At 37.7% G+C, this 22,461-nt stretch overlaps 1 protein-coding gene and 1 long non-coding RNA gene across 11 annotated transcripts in view; one reads left to right on the forward strand and one right to left on the reverse strand.

Moving 5' to 3' along the window:
- The window catches only part of LOC105477943 (NUBP iron-sulfur cluster assembly factor, mitochondrial), a 483,889-nt gene extending 470,051 nt beyond the window's left edge, over nucleotides 1-13,838 (reverse strand). For all 10 annotated transcript variants that reach the window (XM_071100355.1, XM_071100351.1, XM_071100354.1 and 7 more), the window contains exons 1-3: nucleotides 13,687-13,838; nucleotides 13,057-13,204; nucleotides 10,180-10,214 (exon numbers count right to left, since the gene is read on the reverse strand). In XM_071100355.1, coding sequence (XP_070956456.1) covers nucleotides 10,180-10,214; nucleotides 13,057-13,204; nucleotides 13,687-13,794 — 291 coding nt within the window. In that variant the 5' untranslated portion in view covers nucleotides 13,795-13,838. The remainder of the gene's footprint in view (nucleotides 1-10,179; nucleotides 10,215-13,056; nucleotides 13,205-13,686) is intronic.
- A 62-nt stretch (nucleotides 13,839-13,900) lies between these two features.
- Nucleotides 13,901-22,240, forward strand: LOC105477944 (uncharacterized). Its single transcript, XR_985034.3, has 2 exons — nucleotides 13,901-14,500; nucleotides 21,795-22,240. It is a non-coding gene; the product is annotated as an uncharacterized lncRNA (long non-coding RNA).
- Nucleotides 22,241-22,461: the final 221 nt, after the last annotated feature.

The following is a 22,461-nucleotide window of genomic DNA, read 5'->3' on the forward strand; positions in this document are numbered from 1 at the left end:
CCGAGCACAGTGGCTCACTCCTGTAATCCCAGCACTTTGAGAGGCCGAGGTAGGCGGATCACCTGAGGTCAGGAGTTCAAGAACCAGCCTGGCCAAGATGATGAAGCCCCATCTCACTAAAAATACAAAAATTAGCTGGGCATGTGCCTGTAATCCCATCTACTCAGAAGGCTAAGGCAGGAGAATCACCTAAACCCGGGAGGCAGAGATTGCAGTGAGCTAAGACCAGGCCACTGTACTCCAGCCTGGGCAACAGAGCAAGACTCTGTCTCTCAAAAAAAAAAAAAAAAAAAAAAGAATCGAGTAGGCCAGGCACAGTAGCTTACACCTGTAATCCCAGCACTTTGGGAGGCCAAGGCGGGCAGATTTCTTGATGCCAGGAGTTCAAGACCAGCCTGGCAAACATGGCAAAAGCTTGTCTCTAAAAAAATACAAAAAATTAGCCAAACGTGGTGGCACACACCTGCACTCCCAGCTTCTCAGGAGGCTGAGGCACGAGAATCGCCTGAACCCGGGAGACAGACGTTACAGTGAGTCAAGATCGTACTACTTGCACTCCAGCCTGGGCAACACAGTAAGACTCTGTCTCAAAAAAAAGAAAAAAGATTCGAGTACATAAGATGTGCACTGATTTATTTTGAAATATTACTTACAAAAAGCTTTTATTTAGCTAGCAATACTAAAAACTTATTTCAAACTGATAATAGGTCAGCCACTGTGCTAAGCACTTAATATACATTATCTCAGTTCGATTTTCATCACTTCCATCAGCTCTGGGGGAAAAAAAAAAAGCATAATATGTATTGAACAAACTATAGGCACCTTATCCAACACTTGGAATTTGCTGTGTATATTTTATTTATTTATTTACTCACTCATTCATTCATTTGTGGCCACTCTTCACTTAACATGCTCCACAGTCACTACCAACATTTATCAAGAACCTACTATGTTCCATTACTGGACAAAGCACCGAGGATAATAAAGGAATAAAACCAAAACTATTGTCCCCTAAAGGTTCACACACTAGCAGAGGAGATAGTAAACAAACTTTATACAATAATGTAGGAAGTGTTCATCTTTTCCTCAAGGCATCATAGCAGAGAAAATAGAGAACAAGAATAACCTAATGCTGGAATAATAGTAAGACAAGTCATCACAGAAGATCCACAATATGGATTCAAATAAAGCAGTAGCATTAGGGAACGAAATAAGAGGACACGGTGTATAAAACTTTAAGTGGCAGAAGCAACAGGAACAGGTAATTGATTTGGGAATGGAAGATAACTGTATGACTCTTTCAGCTATATTCCACTAACAAACATAGATAGGTAGACAGACTTCCATGAGACAAAGACAGTTACAGGGATGAAGAGTTTGGTTTTACACATGTTGAGTTTGAAATGCTTATAAAGCATTAAAATAGACATCTACAGTAGAAAACCAGACAGACCAGACTGGTGCCTAAGAGAAATTTGCAGGCTGGTGATGCATTTGGAGTAAAGGCACATGAGTAGTAACCAGAGCAGTAGGAAAAGCTGACATCACTAGGTAGAGTCTAAAACGAGAAGAGGGCCAAGTAGAATCATGCAATACAGACATATACCCCATAACAACATTTCAGTCAACAATGGACTGCATATACGACAGTGGTGACATAAGATTATAATGGAGCTAAAAGATACCCATTGCTTAGTGATGGCACAGCCACCATAACATCACAGCACAACACATGATTCACGTGTTTATGGTGATGTTGGTGTAAACAAACCTACTGTGCTGCTACTTGTACAAAAGTGTACAGTAATGCCCTAGGCCTTCATATTCACTCACCACTCACTCACTGACTCACCCAGAACAACTATCAGTCCTGCAAGCTCCAATCATGGTAAGTGCCCTATGTAGGGGCACCATTTTTTATCTTTTATACTGCATTTTTACTGTACCTTGTCTTTGTTTAGATATATAAATATTTACCATTGTGTTGCAAATGTCTACAGTATTCAGTACAGTAACATGCTATACAGGTTTATAGCCCAGGACAAATCGGTTATACCATATAGCTTAGGTATATAGTAGGCTATACTATCTCGCTTTGTTTAAGCACACTCTATGCAGTTCATACAAAAATGAAGTCGCCTAATGATGCATTTCTCAGAAGGTACCCCCATCATAAAGCATGACTGTACATCATCTTTTAAGAAGCAGGAAAAGAACAGTGTGTAGGCCACTAAGTCGCAACAAACGCCTCCTTCCCACACCACTTCTCACAAAAAATAAAGCAAAACGAAACTTTACACTTAATATTTCCAAATCTGCCTGTGCAATCATACGTATAGCAAATATTTACCATGTATTTCCTAAGTCATAAGGCATTGTGCTAGCTGCTGAGGGTAGCCAAGAATAAAGACAACCTAGTTCTTAATCATAAGAATCTAGCTAGGCCGGGCGTGGTGGCTCACGCCTGTAATCCCAACACTTTGGGAGGCTGACGCGGGCGGATCACGAGGTCAGGAGATCGAGACCATCCTGGCTAACACGGTGAAACCTTGTCTCTACTAAAAATACAAAAAATTAGACAGGTGTGGTGGCAGGTCCCTGTAGTCCCGGCTACTCGGGAGGCTGAGGCAGGAGAAAGGCGTGAACCCAGGAGGCGGAGCTTGCAGTGAGCTGAGATTGCGCCACTGCACTCCAGCCTGGGCGACAGAGCAAGATTCTCTCAAAAAAAAAAAAAAAAAAAAAGAATCTAGCTAAAATAGGAGCAATACACCAAGTACGTTAAGAGCACAGGATCTAGGTTGGCATTCGAACCTTAGCTCTGCCACTTGCTTTCTGGGTGACTTGAGGCAAATTACTTAACCTATAGGTGTTTCTGCTTCCTCAACTAAAGTGGGGATCACAATAGTACTTATTCCCACAAGGTTGCTAATGAAGAGTAAATGAACTAAGAACCATGTCATGAGGATTAAAATAGTCCATGGAAAGCACATATAACAGTGCTTGACACATAATGAATGCTCCATGAAAGTTAGTTATATTATTTCCTATTATAAAAATTATCAGAGTGGCTGCATGAATGCAATAATAATACAAATCAAAAGTGTTACTAGATTTCAAAAGATGAAGAAAGGGCCAGGCCAGGCGCAGTGGCTCACGCCTGCAATCCCAGCACTTTGGGAGGCTGAGGTGGGAAGATCACCTGAGATCAGAAGTTCGAGACCAGCCTGGCCAACATGATGAAACCCCATCTCTACAAAAAATACAAAAATTAGCTGGGCATGGTGGTATTTGCCTGTAGTCCCAGCTACTTGGGAGGCTGAGGCAGGATAATCACTTGAATTCAGGAGGCGGAGGTTGCAGTGAGCCGAGATCACGCCACTGCACTCTAGCCTGGGTAATAGAGTAAGGAAAAAAAAAAAAAGAAAAGACCCTCACTTGGCCAGAATTCAGGGAACACTTCAATGAGCTACCCTTCTGAGCAAGGCTAGCTCATACAGTGCCTTTGTGTGAATTACAAAGCAGCCCACGGGTGCACATCTTTTGTTTAGTTTTGTTTTTTTGACAGATCATAAACAAGAGAACAAGAGGTACACATCAAGAGGAGGGTAGCCTGCATTTCTATCATCACTCAATCCTCTCAACAAGCAACCTTGTACAGGATATAACCAGCACAGCCATATAAGGAAGCCTGAAAGATAGGACACATAAAGCTGGTGAAAGGTAACAAACATTCCAGTAGACAAGCAGAAGAATGACTGCAAGCTATCAAGAATAGTATATCCAGCCTAGACTGACTTTGGCAAGTAACCCAGATTAGCTAGAGCATAGAAGCCATTTAGAAGAATAGCTAAAGATAAACCCAGAAAGATAGATTGAAGCCAGATGGCAGAGGATATTGAATATCAGCAAAAGCATCCAGCTATGACTCTGAGCAAGGGAGTAATGTGATTTCAATAGTGAGAGAAGTCTGGCATTATGTACTAGAAGGATTTAAGTAAGTACAGGCAGGTAAAAGGTCACTGCAGTGGGATGCTAGTCTATGAGTTCCTCAAAGGCAGGGATTCTGTGTCTCATTCATTTTTGTATCTTCAGAACTAACACAGTACTTGCGACAGAGTAGGCACTCTATAATTGTTTCAGGCATAAATGAATGAATGACCAAAAACTAATGTGTGCCCTAATTAAAATAGGAACAGTGGAAATAGAGCAATACATACTGGAAAAATTTTGCAGAGATAGAAAAAGGGATATTTGTTTGCTGATGAAATGTGGCAAGGATATTAGGGGAGAATCAATAAAGACTGTAAAACTGATAACTACTACGTGGACTGCATTACAGGTTTCTGTGAGAATCAAATATAATTATGTTCATGGAAATGCTCTACTTAAAACAATACTGCTTTACTCTGGAATAAAAGCTACTCATCTTGGGCAGATTTACTACTATATGTGACACTGAATATATCTCATCATTTTAAAACATTCGTCTTCCTTTTGTCTTCATCAGATTATAAAACTTTTAAGAGCACACTGGTGTCTACTTTGTTATGAAGCAATCTTAATAAAACCTTATTAAATGTTGCTTTAATTAAACTTTCTTACTCACAAAAGAAACTATTAAACCAGTTTCAACTATATACCAAAAAAATATAGACACATACACACAGACATACGCTTATATAAATATACAACATATTTATATATACTAAACACTTTTGTGAATGTAATCTGAGCAGGCTATGAGCTTTCACAGTATATGTTTATTTTTCTTTATATTCCCCCAGTGTCTGGCAATGAGTGTTAGAGGTGCTCAATAAATGTTTGTTGAACTAAAATGAATTCAAATGAACTGACTTAGGAATCTCACAGAGCTTATCAATGGTTTCTGATGGTCTTCAAGTTTCCCTCTCCCAGTCTCAGTGCTCTTCCATACTGTGCATCAAATTTATGCCGTAAAAGAATGAGATCCATAATAAGGATGTTTTTAAGAAAGAGAAAAAAGAAAAATCAAAAAATAAGGCTGTCAATATGTACAATCAGTTGGTACCATTAAATGTCTAACAACTGGCTTGGGGTAGTGGGCATGATTTTCAGTGTTTGCCAAGTTCCATGGTTTAAATATTCCCATCATTGGCCTATTTCAAGCTAACAACATGAGTTGGTTTGCAAAATTCACCGAAAATTTAACAATCGGCTCTCACAAGCCAGTATGCACTGGCTCAGGCACACCATTGGTTGCAATATTTATATGCATAGTACACATGATCCCCAGATTTTGCTCTGCAATACTACCCATCCACATCCTCAAAGGAAAGTACAAAAGGCAAGGAAAAGGCAGGAAAAATCTACACCCTATTCCTATAATGCTTTTAAAACCTCACTGCAGGCCAGGCGCGGTGGCTCACGCCTGTAACTTCAACACTTTGGGAGGCAGAAGTGGGCAGATTGCTTGAGGTCAGGAGTCTGAGACCAGCCTGACCAACATGGTGAAACCCCATCTCTACTAAAAATACAAAAATTAGCTGGATATTGTGGGGGGCACCTGTAATCCCAGCTGCTCAGGAGGCTGAGGTGTGAGAATCACTTGAACCCGGGAGGCAGAGGTTGCAGTGAGCTGAGATCACACCACTGCACTCCAGCCTGGGCAACAGAGTGAGATCCTATCTCAAAAAAAAAAAAAAAAAAAAAAAAAAAACACCTCAATCCACGAGGTAGTCTTCTTTAGAACTGGGCATACAGTCCAGCCCAGAAACTCATTTAGCCTAGACCAGTGACATTCAAACTTTTCTGATCATGTACCCCAATCAGTTTTTTAAAAGGTATTTGGGCATACATCCTCAAAATGTTAATATATTTGTTTATACATTATATTAGAGCTACTATACTAATACCATATATAAGGTATATACACACAAAAATTAAGATAAAAATTAATTCAAATAGAAAAGAAAAATGTTCTGTCTACATCCCAATGGACTGTCTTGCAAATCTCCCTGGGGCTTACACAATCCACTTCAGATATTACTAAGTACAACATGAAAAGTAAAATGAATACTTCCTGGACCTGTTTCCCCTAGGCCTACAACCTTAACTTATAAGATCTTGTCACTCCATGAAACATCTTGCTTTTATTATTATTATTTTCATAGCATTCTAGTATATCAACTTTGGAAACAAAAGACATCATTCTATTTATAGCATTCTGTTTTTAGTAGTGGCATTTCAATTTACAAAATATAGTAATTCTCAATCACTGAAAATGTCAAATCCTAGAAAACGTACCATTCCTAAGTGTGATGTTAATATCATCCTCGAACAGTTGTTGGCCAAAGATTCATTTGATGAATCCAATTTTTCTAAAATAGACAATTCTGATGATTCAGACAATTCTAATGTTAGTTCTGTTTAGAAATAACTCCAAGAAGAGTTTTTCTGTTTTATTTTCACATTGAAAATCAGTCAGATTTGGTTCAGCCTCAAAGAGCATGTTTATGTAAAGATAAATGAGTGCTGGCAGCGAGCTGTACTTTTTTTCTCTAAACAGGAAATGAGTTAACTGTTTTTTTTCATCCTTTGATCCTTTATTACATAGTTACTTCACATTGTCTATAAGACTCAAAGCTTTGGCTGCAATGATAACCAAATTAAAAGAGGTCCGCACCTACAAATGTATCTACCTTCCTACCCATTGAATTTTCCCTGTTTCCTTCCTTAAGGAAGACAGGGTCCTTTTTCTAGGGTAACTAAGTGCCGTCATCAAAATTACTAGGGAAAAAAACATATTTCTGGCTCTTATCTCAATAAGATTGCCTAAACATATATGTTTATCTCCCTTCTCTTCCAAATTCCATTGAAATGACAAGGAAACAAAATAGTCTAAAACTAAATAAAACCATAACTACACTAGAAAACAAAAGAGGGTGACATTAGCAGATTAGAAGTTAAAAATTCTAGATCCATGGTTCTTAAACTTTGGCATGCATCAAAATCGCCTAGGGGGATGGTTAAACACAGATTGCAGATCTCTATCCCCACAGTTTCTGATTCAGTAAGTCTAGGGTGGGGCTCGAGATTTTATATGTCTAACAAGTTCCCAGGTAAAGCTGATCCTGCTGGTCAACAGCCACATTAGAAGAACCATCCTAAGTAAGTAGAGGTCACTAAGAAAAACACTTTTTATTAATTCCAATTAGCATCCTCAGAGAGATTCAAGAGAATGGCACAACCTTTTTTTTTCTTTTTTTAGGAACAGTAAGTGGAAAATAAGAAATAGTTCTGGAAAATTGGAAAAAAATATAATTGCCAAATGAAAAACAAAATCAGAAGAACCTAATAACAACTAAAGTCCAATACAGCAGTGTGAAAAATACTCAAGACATCTTTCAAAACACAGAGCAAAAGACAAAGAGATCAAAATATGACAGAAAAATTAACAAGCATAAAGGTCAGTAGCTACCTAATAGGTTTCTGGAGACAGAACAAACACATCACAAAACATAATCGATGAGCAGAAGAAATTTTTCCTATGCTGAAAAATACTCAAAGCTTGATACTGCAGGGCCAAATTCCACGCAGGTTAAGCCAATAACTAGACGCATGTTTGTGGCACTTTTAAACGTAAAAGACATAAAGAAAAGCTTAAAATCTTTGAGAGGGAAAACACTTGTTTTTTTTTTTTTGTTTTTTTTTTTTTTTGAGACGGAGTCTTGCTCTGTCGCCCAGGCTGGGGTGCAGTGGCCGGATCTCAGCTCACTGCAAGCTCCGCCTCCCAGGTTTACGCCATTCTCCTACCTCAGCCTCCCAAGTAGCTGGGACTACAGGCGCCCGCCAACCCGCCCGGCTAGTTTTTTTGCATTTTTTTTTAGTAGAGACGGGGTTTCACCGTGTTAGCCAGGATGGTCTCGATCTCCTGACCTTGTGATCCGCCCGTCTCGGCCTCCCAAAGTGCTGGGATTACAGGCTTGAGCCACCGCGCCCGGCCCACTTGTTATTACAAAGGAATATGAATCAGACTAGCATCAGACATTTCATTAGCATCCTAGAAGAAAATGGAATGTTGTTTTCAAAGTTCAGAGAGAAAATTATTTTGAACCTGGAATTCTATAGTTAACTAGAATCTAGTTAAACTATCAAATAACGAAGATAAAGACACCTTTGGAAATTAAAGAAACAAGCAAATTTAGTTCCTATATGTATTAGTTTCCTACTTCTATAAAATACTATCACAGAAGTCCAAATAGATCTCAAGGAGCTAAAATTAAGGTGTTGGCAGAATTACATACCTTCTGGAAGCTTTAAGGAAAAATCAGTTTCTTTGTCTTTTCTGGCTTCTAGAAGCTGGCTACATTCCTTGATTAGTGGTCCCCTTCTATCTTCAAGGCCAGCAATGGTGGATTGAATCCTTCTTTTATCAAGTCTGACCTACCTCCACCTTTCATTTGTAAGGATCTTTAAGTGGACCTAGCCAGATAATCCAGGATAATCTTCCCATCTCAAGATCTTTAATTTTGCTGGTGTGACTAACACCAGCAAAGTTCCTTTTGGCAGGAAAACTAACATATTTACAGGTTCCAGGAATTAGGATGTGGACATTTTTGGCAGGCCATTGTTCTGCCTACCAAACTATATAAGGACTCAAGGACGTCCTTCAGAAAAACAAAAAAAGAATTCAAGAAAGAGGACAAGATGGGATACATGAAAGTAGGTCCCCCATAAAAGGAAGCAAGTTGAAAAAAAAATTTTTAAGGAAAAATTTGATCTTGACATTGGAATCTTCTCTTTCTAGAAGTATAACTTTAGAGAAACATAATTACATTTTCTTCCCTAAAAGTCCTTTTATGCTACCTGTTTCTATGGTGAGTAAAATTTACATAACCAAAATATTATAAATCTTGTCTATTAGTTTCCAATTTTCAGAAATATACAGCCAAGCATCAGAAGACATGAATAACTATGTCTAGTTCCGGGGTCTGGCAGATTCTGGACTCCATATATTGATATCATACTTATAGAGGTACCACACATTATTTTTTCATATGTGCTATTTATTAGGAACTGAAGTTACATAGTAAGGGTAGAAAATAAGTTAGTAATATAGCCACAGTTAAACATATTAAATGATTCTTGCCTGCATTCTATAAAATAGGTATGGATTCTTGCCTGTGTTCTATAAAATAGGAAGGAGAAATTAAAATCAATTCTGAAATACGTGTGTGCCTTTTCATTAAGTAGCTGATAATTTATGGAGTTGCAAATAAGTTCAATGTTTTTATTTTTTTAATATTTAAAAAGATAACATCTAACAATAATGAGACTATGAAAAATGGATACTCCCATAGACTACAGCTGAATTTTTTTTTTCTTCTGACAAGGGAAAGAATGGAACTGAAATTTTTTACAAGCAAACTTTTAGGAGTAGAATTTAAAGTGGGAATATCTTTTGACCTAGTAGTTTTACTCCTAGGAGTCTATCCTACAAAAATGTCATCACTTAGTATATAAGAATACTATATAAGAACTCCACCATAGCATCATTTAGAGTAGGGAAAAAATGGGAACCAACCTAAATATTTCATCAAATGAGAACTGGTTAAATATATTACCATTGACCATTAATCCAGCAGCCATTAAGAATGAGGCACATCATGGAAAGATGTATGCACACACACATATATGTACACTTTTTTAGATTTTTATATGGAGAAAGGAAGAGCTGACAGGAGATACATAAAACTATAACCTAAGTTCATTCTCTGGAACTGAAAGGAACGCATAAACTTTCAGTTTTATATTACACATGTATTCCATTTGAATAGTTTTAACGGATATGCACTACTTTTAGAATATCTTTACCCTTAAAAAAACTTAATTCCTAACACTTAAAAACTGAACCCAGAATAATGCTTCTGTAAATCATAAAGGCAAAATTGGTTTAGGATATAAAGAACATCAAAGCCTCTTGTGGGATATATAACAAACAATATATGGTCAACACTTAAATACATTATTATTATTAAATGTAACCAGTAGTGATGGCAGCATTGAGCTCCTTAAAGATATGCAACTCACTACAACTACACTATAGCTTCTGACAAGAGTAAATAGAAAACACCAATATGCTCTTTATCATTGCCTTAAAAACATTTTAATAAATTAATATTTCTATTAATAAACACCTACCGAATCATTCGCTGCTAGTGCAAGTGCAAGATTCACTGTAAGAAACAAAAATAGTCATTGAATTTAGTAACTTTCTTTCTATTAAAATTCATTTTATCTTTTAATATTTTCATGTAATTTTTAATAATTTCATGTAATTTTAATATTTTCATGTAATAACCTAAGCATATAAATTTTTAACATATATCCCTTAATTGTAAAGAGCAAGCACATGGAGGAACACACAAAGTAAAAAGAAAAATAAAAAAGTAATTTTCCAATAAATGCAATAATAAATGCATGCCCCAAAACTAACATTTTTAAAAATCCATTTCTGTTACAATTTTGTTCAAATAATCCACTTAGTTTTTTTAAATCATGTTAACAGAATATATAATTCAATTATTTTCAAAAGCATATTTTATAGAAAAATTATCCTTTTATTTTTAAAAATGTACACAATCTCATTGCCTTACATTTATGATTAGTATACTCTGTCCCCCAGGTTGGAGTTGGGACCACAGGTGCACACCACCACACCCAGCTAATTTTTCTTTTGTACAGACAGGGTCTTGCCATGTTGCCCACACTGGTCTCGAACTCCCCAGCTCAAGCAATCCTCCCACCTCAGCCTCCCAAAGTGCTGGCATTACAAGCATAAGCCACCACATCTTGCCCCTACTGCCTTTTAAAAATAAATGCTGGTATTACAGGAATTCCAAGTATCTAATTCATAAATACTCATGTATATGAAAGGTTGGACTACTGTGCACAGAGGGAAGGGAAAAGTGTAAAACGTAAGAGAGTAAAATGTGTTCCCAAACTGCTTATGCCAATGAATCCCAGATGAATCCCATAAAGAAAGAAAGCAGTAGTCCCAAAACCAGCTTTAGCCCAGCAATAGGAATATGCTACATCTGAGAAGAGAATTCCAAAAGTAACACAATTCAAAAACTGATCAACAAATAGGCCCTCATAATGTGAATCACATTTCCCTACAGAACAACGGTATAAACTATGTCAGGGTTATTTTCTTCACACTAGTTAAGAGCATAAGTTTTTCAGGCAGACCTGGTTCAAATCCCAGCTCTGCCACCTTCTATTGTGTACTATTGAGTAGGTTATTTTACCCATAAGTCTGTTTTCTCTTCTCTAAAATGAAAACCATGCCTACTTCATAACTGTGATCCGGATTAAATGAAATATTGTACGTAAAATACTTAGCCTAGGGTATAGACTTGATAAATTCATTTTTATAAGTTATAAAATTCTGAATTTCAGGTACAAGATAGGTTACACATAATCCAACTTTAAGGCAGAAACTTTCAGAGGCTAATTCATTTTAGAGTTAGGTTCTTCCTACATTTAAACAACAGAATCACTGAGCATATTTGTATTAGTCAAATGTCATCATTCTAATCTGAAACAGCTCTAGCATGTATATTCAAATGGGAAGTATTTTGAAGTAGTTTGAGGCAGGAATAAATACATATAAGTAAAGGAAATATATTAATAATACCAATAGAGTTACATAAAAATAATCTATTTTTAAGATTTAGATATGTTCACTGAGCTGTTATGAAAAAGTATGGGCCAGCTGTTCGGGACAGATGGCATAATGTTAACAGAAAAAAGTGAGAAAGGGACATTTACTGAAGCACCCACTAAGTGTTACATGTACACTTTCTCATACATTTTCCTGTTTAAATGCTTTCACATTTCATGGCAACAGATCATCTTCCAACTAAAAATAATAAACAATCTTAAACAAGTGCCAGCCTACAGACCCAACAAATTACAAAACCCAAAGAACTTATGGCTACAATCATGAAAACACCTTCCATCCTTATCCAGTTCAAGTAATCACAGAGCATGTAAAAGGATTCAAACCACTGAAAACTGGAAAGTGTACTCCAAATTTTCAAGAAACTGGAATACGTAGGTTCTAGAACCAAAAACTAAGAGCTTCTAAATTTTAAAAGCAACTAGATCAATTGTAAATCTTTAGGAAAGAAAGGAAAAATGTGCAGGATAGCGCATGAATTCATTAAGAACAGATTATTAATCTTTTTTTAACAATATGGTGTCTATCAAATAGTAATGGATTAGGGATCTACCACAAATACAACATTTGGTAAATCTTAACTTTTTCAAAACATCTGACAAATTCTTCCACAATTCCCTTCTGATAAAAATGGGGAAAAAATGAGCTAATAGGCCAGGCGAGGTGGTTCACACCTGTAATCCCAGCACTTTAGGAGGCTGACACGGGCGGATCACGAGGTCAGGAGATGGAGACCATCCTGGGTAACACGGTGAAACTCTGTCTCTACTAAAAACACAAAAAAATTAGCCGGGCATGGTGGCGGGCGCCTGTAGTCCCAGCTACTTGGGAGGCTGAGGCAGGAGAATGGAGTGAACCCGGGAGGCGGAGCTTGCAGCGAGCAGAGATTGCGCCACTGCACTCCAGCCTGGGTGACAGAGGGAGACTCCATCTCAAAATAAAAAAAAAAAAAAAGTTACTAGATGTTTTAAAAATAACAGCAACCAATTATTGAACACTAGTAAACACTAAGCTAAGTGGTTAGCTTGTGCAATTTGAATAACCATCTTATGAAAGAAGTTATCATCTCCATTTTACAGTTAAGTGAACTGAAGATTTGCTGCACAATCTGGCAACTTTTTCCTGAGTTAAGGGGTAGGAGACCCAGCTAGTACCTAGTTTTGTCTAACTCCAAAATCTAAGCGTCTACCCGCTACCAACTCCTGAAACTAAGGAATCAGATGTTAGGAACTTCACAAATACATTTTTAAAACACAAAACTATAATTTTAATAGTGTGCACCTACCAGTTGGCATAAGTTCTGAATCAGGAATAGAATTAATATCCTATAGTACCTGCTGTAGTAGATTTTCCGACTCCACCCTTTCCAGAAGCCACAACTATAACTTGTTTAACACCTTCTATTGGTTTCTGCTTTGGAAGTCCTCGGGACATGATTTGTGTTCTTCTTTGTTTTAGGGTCTCACTCTCGGCGCCAGATAACTTTAAAAAATAATAATAATAATAAGCCGTTTTAAATAAGCCATCTCCATCATCACATTTTAAAAGTAAAAACAATCTGGGGTTTGCAATTAAGAGGGCTTTCTTTTCTAATTCTGCTCATCTCCACTTTGGAGACATTTACCTACTTCTACTGATAACAATTGTAAAGACATATGGCTTAAATTGAAATTTTTCTACAAGGATACGCTGAACGTTTAAAAATGCAAAAACGCTGCCTCTTTACGGAGATAAGGCTTCCACGTGTTTTGCTTTTCTTTTATCTATTTGCTTAAATAACCCAAAACCAAGAAAGCAATGTAGAATACCACATCTACGTTGTGTTTCAAGTCCCGCCACGCCTCAGCCTGGGTCTGCCTGAAAAGTAGGCACGTTCAGCACATTGGGGGTCTCAGGAACTGAGGCAGCCCTGCAGCCCAGCATCTCTGTCAGCCCGCTTCCCCCTGCCCTGCAGCACCACGGACCTGGCGCCGACAAACCATCGCTCGGCTTCCCCCAAGCGGGGCAGTGGCCCCGCCACCAGCCCGGAGCGACACCCCACCAAAAAGCAGCAGACGCCGCCAAATCCCCATGACTCGGAACGGGGCTGTGATCCCTGCCCGGAAACTGTCGCGGGTGGCGCGGGGTGATGACGTCACGCAGCAACGCTCGGCTTTCTCTTCCTAGCAACCGATCTTGGTTTGTTCGCTCAAGAACCCAATCTGCATCATCTTGTTTATAGCCAGCTACAAATATTTTGCAGCGTTTTACTAAACGTTTGTGAAGTGCTGTCATATACAACATCTCGTATGATCCTTACAGAAGTCCCGAGGTAGGCAGAAGACTTGCTAGTATACTCTTTATGGACAAGAAAACAGAGAAAGTTTAAAGAGACTTGACCCAGCTTAACAAAAGTAGGAAATGGGGGAACTTGAAAATGACTCCAGGATTTCTTATTAAGCAGTATATGGTCATTTAAATACTACCACTGTTAAGGATTTTATCTTTTTATTTTATTTTTTCCTGTGTGATCTACAGTGAGAGTCTGTTTTGCGTTGGTATTCACGGCTTGTGTTGCTGACAGTTCCCTGAAAGAGAGGGCAGGTTGCTTTACTAGACTTGAAAAAGTTTACCTAAATCAGAAAACAAATCTGATGAAGCAAGTTTTGCTCAAGAAGGAACTTGAGTAAGGAAGTGGAATTTATCTTGGTGGAAGAAAGCAAGTATCCCTACATACAATGCAGTTGAGAGAGAAAGCTCAAAAGGTGATGCCCAGACCTAGAAAAAGGATCCTTTGAGGTAAGGGATGGTTTACATTCACATATTCTTCCTAATACTCTCTAGGGTTGATTTTTATTTCTTTCATTTGCTTCTTAGATACGAGATCATTCAGCTTATTTTGCTCTAATCTGATCTTTAATTTCCTTATCTTTAATACAGGCATAATGTATCAACCAGAAAGAACGACTGTGAGGATTAAATGAGATTTACCAGCAAAGTACATTCTATTTAGTAAGCTCTGAAAAGACATTCAGTTCCTTGCTGTTGTCTCCTTCAGTCCATCCAGCAAAATTATTGTTTCAGTCAGCTTTCTTTGTCTTAGAATTTTAGCTTATTTTTATATCACTTTCTAATTATATTATTTTATGATATGTTTTCTCAAATATTAATTTTTATAAACTGAAGGCCAAAAGCATAGAGATAAGGTGAATAGCTGTCAGAATAATCTATTCACTAAACAAGAAATGATGAATATCTATTTCTTTCCAGATAGCTTTGCAAGTTCTTCCAGACTTAAGACTCATTTATTTAACAAATATTCGTTAAGCAATTACTATGTACCAAGTACTACAATAGATTTAAAGTATTCAGCATGGAGACAGACATAATTCCTCCACTAAAGGACTTTACAATCCAGTGCAAAAGACAGAATAAGTTAACAAAAAAAAAATTGCAGTATAGTATGGTAAGTACAGGAGAAAAGCATTGAGTGATACAGGAGAAAGGACAAAGTGATACAAAGACAGGGCACTCGATTAAATCAGGGGAAGCTTCTAAATAAGGTAACATCTAAGCTGAATCCTGAATGTGAATAATGTGTAGAAGTTAGCTGGGAGAATGGCAAAGAGATTGTTGTAAAGAGGTTAGAAATGGACTGCTAAGGCTAGGCATGGTGGCTTATGCCTGTAATTCCAACACTGGGAGGCCGAAGCAAGAGGATTGCTTGAGCCCAGGAGTTCAAGGATGTGATGCAGTGAAGTATGATTGCACCACTGCACTCCAGTGTGGGCAGCAGAGTGGCACCTTGTCAGAAGAAGAAGAAAGAAGGAAGGAGGAAGGAGGAGGAGGAAATAAAAAGGAAAAGAAAGAAGGAAGAAGAAAGAAGAAGAGAGTAGGAGGAAGAAAGATGAAAGAAGAAAGAAGAGAGAATACAAGAGGAGTAGAAAATGCATTTCTTTTCTGAACTGTTAAGAACTGTAAATGATCTGTGCAACTTAGGACAGAGTGACTGAAAGAGATGAGGATGGAGTGAAGGTTGGTTAGATGGAGGTTGCCTAAATCAAGAAAGGCTGTATATCTTGTAAAGAAATTTGGACTTTATCCTCAGGGAACTATAGAAGCTTTTTTTTTTTTTTTTTTTTTTTTTTTTTTTTTTGAGACAGAGTCTTGCTTTGTCGCTCAGGCTGGAGTGCAGTGGTGTGATCTTGGTTCACTACACACTCCGCCTCCCAGGTTCACGCCATTCTCCTGCCTCAGCCTCCTGAGTAGCTGGGACTACAGGCGCCCGCCACCACGCCTGGCTAAATTTTTGTACTTTTAGTAGAGACGGGGTTTCACCATGTTAGCCAGGATGGTCTCCATCTCCTGACCTCGTGATCCGCCCGCCTCGGCCTCCCAAAGTGCTGGGATTACAGGTGTGAGCCACCATGCCCAGCCCTAATTCTGAACTTTTCATATAAGACTAATATACTCCTACTTGTTTAAGACAATTGTAGAGTGCAGCCAAATGTAATCCTAACTAATATAGGCAAGAAATCATGTTTTTATATCACTATATAGGTCTTCCAATCTATTGTCTTTTCCAGAGCTGTCTCTATTCTCCTAAAGGGCCCCAACTTCCAAAATTCAAAACCAAGAAAACAATCTCTTTTCTTTGACATTTTTATTGGGTCAGACATTTTGCTGTGTCAGAAAATGATTCCATATAATTTGTCCAAATGGGGAAGGGCTATGTGAGATACAAGGAATTATAGGGAGAAAATCCTTGACACATATTTAGAAATATATCTCAGCATAGTTACAAATACACAGAAACCCATCCAAATTAGGCTAAGACAGTAAATTTATTGGGTATATGTAAGTATATCTTATGGACCTAAGGATAAGAAGTCTGGTTGAACCTCATTATGAACTGGAACCAGGAACTGAAAAGTTATGAACCAGTGCAGCTCTTCTCCCTTTCCTCTGTGGTAACACGATCTCTTATGATCTACTTTCTTCTTCTCTCTTGCATTGGCTTTATCTGTTTCTGTGTGCACATAGTAGAAAACAGTAATTTCAACCTTATTCACTCAAAGACAAACTAAGACTGACTAATATCTGTTACTTTTATTTTCCAAACTTTCTGGAGAAATAATCTGATTGGTCCATTTTTTGGTTGTACATCAGTCTTTAGTCCAATTAGTGACCTTGGGAATGGAGTCAAATGACTTAGCAATTCTTAGGACCAAAGGAGAACACCCTTTTGAAAGGAGGCCATGGATGTGTATATGTGTGTCAGTGTCTTTTGGAGAAGAAACATCTCTACTATTCTCCTAAAATTTTAATCTGGGGAAAGGTAACCAAAGTAATGATTCAGCCATTATTCTCACTTGCTCCTCATGTTTTCTCTCAGGGAATTCATCCAGTTGCTCATGTCATAAACCTATACACAACCAATAATTACCACAATATCTAACAATTACTAACTATGTGACAGGTGTTCTACATGCATTATCTTAAGTCCAACCTCACAACAACCATACAAGTAGGTATTATCTATTTTATTGATAACAAAGTGAAATTTAGAGATGTTAAGTCAAGCCTTCAAGAGAGAGACCTCATGTCTCCTTGTCTCTGATCTTGCCCTGCTGATCGATTTCTTTTTTAACCCAGTAATCATAGTGGTATTTCTGAAACACAAATCTGATAATGTTCACTTGCAGTGAACCAAGATTGCACCACTGCACTCCAGCCTGGGCGACAGAGTGAGACTCTGTCTCAAAAAGAAAAGAAAAGAAAAGTTCAGAATTAGATCACACAGGTCCAATACGATGAATCCATAGTGCCATCTGTTCCAAATTAATTCTTTTTGTTCCACCAGCTTGGTATCCTCGGTATCCATTTTCATCTCCTCATAGTCATGAGATGTTTGTTGTACCTTCAGGTATCAAAGCTGTGTTCCATACAGGAAGAGAAGGGAATGACAAAGAGCATTTCCTAGTGAGCCTTTGCCTTTTTTATTCAGGAAAGGAAGACACACACACACATCCAATTGGCTAGAACCAGGTCACATGACCATCCTTAGAACCAAGAGAAACTGAGAAATTAAGCGTTTAGAGCTCTCTAACCTACACAGTAGAGGAAAGCAATGGAGAATGTGACTGTAAGCCAAGTCAGTATCTGTCCTAGACAGACTATATCAAGTTTCCTGGGATTATGAGGGATGAAGAGAATGCGAAGAAAACTGAGAACTTAAATATCCGTGAGTTCTTGTGCCAGTCATTTGTAGTTGGCTAACCCAATGTGGTAAAGGAAATTTTTCTGGGGAGTTTCTGAGAAAGTTTTCTTTTTCTGATTGAGTAGAACATGGTTGGTGCTACTCCTTTTTCCCACCTTGACCGTGGATGTGACATGGAGATGTGGCAGTCATCTTGTGAACATGAAAAGCACAATAGTGACAACCACAATAACAGAAGCCAAAAGCTGAGGAAGACAAAGAGGAAATAGGGCAGGAAGATTAATTCTTGGCAGTGTAACTAAGCTGCTATACCAGTCCTGGTCTGCATGTCCAGACCTCTGGTTGTGTGAGATATTTAACCCACTGTTGGCTAGGATTTCTGTTCTTTGAGCTACAATAATCTGTGCCTGTTACAGTGAGTAAGAAGGACTCCCATACTCTGAGACTACCTCTCTCCTGTTCACGCATGACTAATCTCTAGTCAGCAGGGGGGACAACAGAACCCCAAATCAGCTTGGGGAATGTGAAAACAACAGAATCAATGTCCCCATTACCAGGTGGAGCTTGGTGCAGTGGCAGAACCACAGAATAAGAATGGTTGAGTGTTATGTTTAGGCAGATAGATAGATCTGAGTGAGCCACAAAGTGGCTAAGAGAATGCTGATACTAAAGAGTCCTTAAGGTCAAGAATTAGGGAACACTTGGCAACAACCTGCACGGTTAGTTATTAGCATCTCCATGGAAGATGGTATGCATAGATAAATACCTTGAGGATGAAATTCATCTCAGCATGTGGATATTTGGACACTGCATAGGCTCTCTGTGACTTAGCTACAATCCTGATGGAATCTGTATTGAACAATATTTTTCCCCACCCTGACAGAAATTTACAAATAAATAAATACATACTGATCAAAATGAAGATTCTTTTGAATATCTCCTAATTATGTCTAGAGTAATACCTTGTATTGTTTTCTAAAAAGGAAGGATTTATACCTTGCCCCTCGTTCCTCACAAAAGACAACCCTTCTTAGGTGACTAAGGACTCACTGAAATTTCAGATTCCCTCACAGATAAGAAGCCTACCTCATTCCCTTTCAATAGGCCTCAGACTGTGTCAATGTCAGCTGAGAACATATGATCCACTCCCTTGCTCAACTCACTAAGGAAGAATAGGGTATCTTGGACCGTTTCCTGTCTCTGTTGAATATACTCAATAAAGCTCAGAAATTTATTTCAGTTCCTTAGTTTGAGGTTACTGTCCACAACCGACCTTCTCATATTATCCAAAGGCTTACCATAAAGAAAACCTTATCCCATCTATGGGACTTGTCTAAATGGCAACCCCCTTAATTGATCCTACTTTGCCTCACAGGGTGATTTCAAACCTCCCTGTTCATGGCTCCAAGCATGAAACTGTCTCTTAGCTACATTGAATACTAATTTGCACATTAAAATATAGAATAAATCTGTTTAAGTGAATAACTCCCACAATGAGCCACTCTCTCAATATGAAACATGATCTAGAAATTCATGGTCTTTCCCATATCAAAGACTTTGCTGACCTTTCAGCATCTTAACTCTCATAAACTGTCCTGTCAAAGAAGTTCCCCTTTCTTATAATTTAAAATTACATAAAGGAAATGTATGTATCTTTGTAGATGGGATAGACTTCAGAGAATATGCCTCAAACAACTAAAAATACACCTCTATACTTTGACAGAATGTGTTTCTAAATGCCCATATCCAAAGCTGAATAAATCATGAATGATTTGACATTTGAATTTCTGATTTACAAGACTGAACTGAATCCTTGGACAAAGGTCACAGGCTTGCTTTGTATCTGAATATAGTCTCTGTTTAATGTTTAAAGCTTCAAAGAGCCCATCCTGAAATAGGAGCCACACAATCAGAATTTGGAAAAAAAATCTGTCATCCAAGACAAATATTTGCTACACACGGGACCCCAGAATTCTCATGTTTTTGCTTTTTCATTTTCTCCAGTACCAAAAAGTATTCCTTTAGCCAAGCCCCTCCCACCTTTCAATTCTGTCTTAGAGACTAGAGAACATAAGTTTCTACAATACTTTGCTGTAACCTGACTTCATTAGGTATTCAGAAGAGGATTTTCCTGTTTTTACTTTAGAGGACATACCAAGGACAATGACAGAGATTCATCAAGATACCAAGCATTCATTTCAGCTCATGTGAAGTTCTGTTTTTTTCAGGGAAAATGTGATAATGTAGATGTTTGTCTGTTTTATGCTGCTACCAAAATGTGAGGATGTTCTCTATAATCATGTGGCTTGGATAATATCTTATCAACTTGGTGTTCTGGTACCCAATCTTGTTGATTCATTTATTAATCTCTTCTATTTAGAATGTATTAACCATACATAAAGATATGATACATGATATGTGATAAATACAACAGGTCCAGAATTCATTAAATCCATTTATTTATTTAGTTATTCATTCATTCATAGAGACAGGGTCTTCCCATGTTTCCCAGGCTGGTCTTGAACTCCTGAGCTCAGGCACTTCTCCCCACTCATCCTCCCAAAGTGCCAGGATTACAGGCGTGAACCACTGTGCCTGGCCCTGTTCAATCCATTTATGCAAGTGAGGAACTCCTACAATTTACTGTACTCTCAAAATACATCCTATATTCTCAGAGCAGTAGAGAAGAAATACAAACATCAAGGCTTGTAACATCAATTTATTCCAGGGTAGACTGGCAAACTTAAAAGTGTGATGTTTGTCTTCTGTCTTCCACACAGCTCTATCACTGCTTATAGTGCTCCAATTCATACCAACTACACTTATAGGCACTATTTGGGTCTATTTTCCACAGCATCTTCTGTGACTTAACTATACAATGTTTAGAAAGAGGATTTCCCTGACCATCTATGATACTAGCTTTGTAAATCCTATTAAAGACCATCCATTAACCATAACTCAATAATCCAAACACTGTTGAAGTGATAACTACTCATCTTTCTCATGCTTTTCCAGTCTTTGTTAGTCTTCAAAACAGACAAAATGTTTTTGCATATAAGATGTTAATTTGGGGCGTAATTGTTTAAAGGAGTGTAATAGCTAGTGTTCCGACCTGGTAGAAATTTGAACAGCTCTTTTAGATACCTGATAAAGTTTTGTCAGCTAATCAAAGGCTTTACTATATCAATGCCACATTTAATCTATTTTGCAAATTGCTAATCATGTGCAAGAATTTCTATTTTATTTAACCATGGCTGTTTTTGTGGGGGAACATGTTAGCAATGTGCTGTTGAGAATTTCATTTTCCATAGATATCTGTTACCAGTGTAACAAAATTGATAGCATTTGCTGATGAAATACATTACTCAAAAAAATTTTTTTAAGATTTGTATTCTTCTGCTATATTCTTCTGAAATACAGCTCTTTACATCTTTTCCAGGGTCTGATGGGAGGCTCTCTCATTTCATAGCTGACAGCACTGGAGACAGAGCAGAATCATAGAAGAAGAAAATAATGTACTTAGTACCTTGTGCTTATTAGTTTGTGATACTATATAGCTAACTAGAAATTCTATTAAGCCATTCCCACCAGTTGCTTCTGGATTATAGAATTAATTGGATATGAATTGTTAATGAGCATCTGAGTTTACCCTCTCTTTTTGCTCTGCAATATGTCTAATTAATCCATTCTTTTTCAACAGACTCTAAGATGGCCCCCAGTGATCCTAACCTCTTGGTATTCTCACCCTTGTGTAAGTCCCTCCCAAGAGTGAGCAGGACCTAGAACTTGCTTCTAATCAATAAAATACAACAAAACTGATAGATATCACTTCTATGATTATATTACATAACATGGTAATTTCTGTCTTTCTAGGAGACCCTCAACTGGCTCTGATAAAGCAAGCTATCATGTTGTGAAATGCCCTGTGGAAAAGCCCATGTGGCAAAGAACAGCCAATAGCCAACAGAGAGCTGATGCCCTCAGTCCAACAGCCTGCAAGAAACTGAATTCTGCCAGCAACCATGTGAGACTGGAAGCAGATTCTTCCCTGCAGTCTTGTGAGAGATCATGAAGCAAAGGACTCAAGTTGTGTCCAGATTCCTGACCCACAGATACTGTGTGATAATCAATGCATATTGTCTTAAACCACCAAGTTTGTGCAATCTTTTGTGCAGCAATAGATAACTAATACTCAATAACCTGGATTTTAATAAGTCTATAGTCAATGTATAGTTTCTTGTGAGCAATTCTTTTTTGCCATTTGTGGAAAAAATTGCACATTTTTTTGTTACAAAATTAAAGCCTTTGTGTATTTTGAATCTTTTTTGAGAGTTATTAAATGTTATTAACTATTAATAATTCATTTATTTTATAATATTAATTGCCAACCCCCATAAAATAATATTTTAATATTAGACACTAGAGAATAGAGACATTTGTGAAACAAAGAGATTCTTCAATCTGCTTTCAGTGAATTGAAAGATCTCTTTGTTTCACAAATCAAATTCTATTTGTGAAATAGATGGTTGAACCCACTCAA

Source organism: Macaca nemestrina, chromosome 7 (genome assembly GCF_043159975.1).
Source record: "Macaca nemestrina isolate mMacNem1 chromosome 7, mMacNem.hap1, whole genome shotgun sequence".
Lineage (NCBI taxonomy): Eukaryota > Metazoa > Chordata > Mammalia > Primates > Cercopithecidae > Macaca > Macaca nemestrina.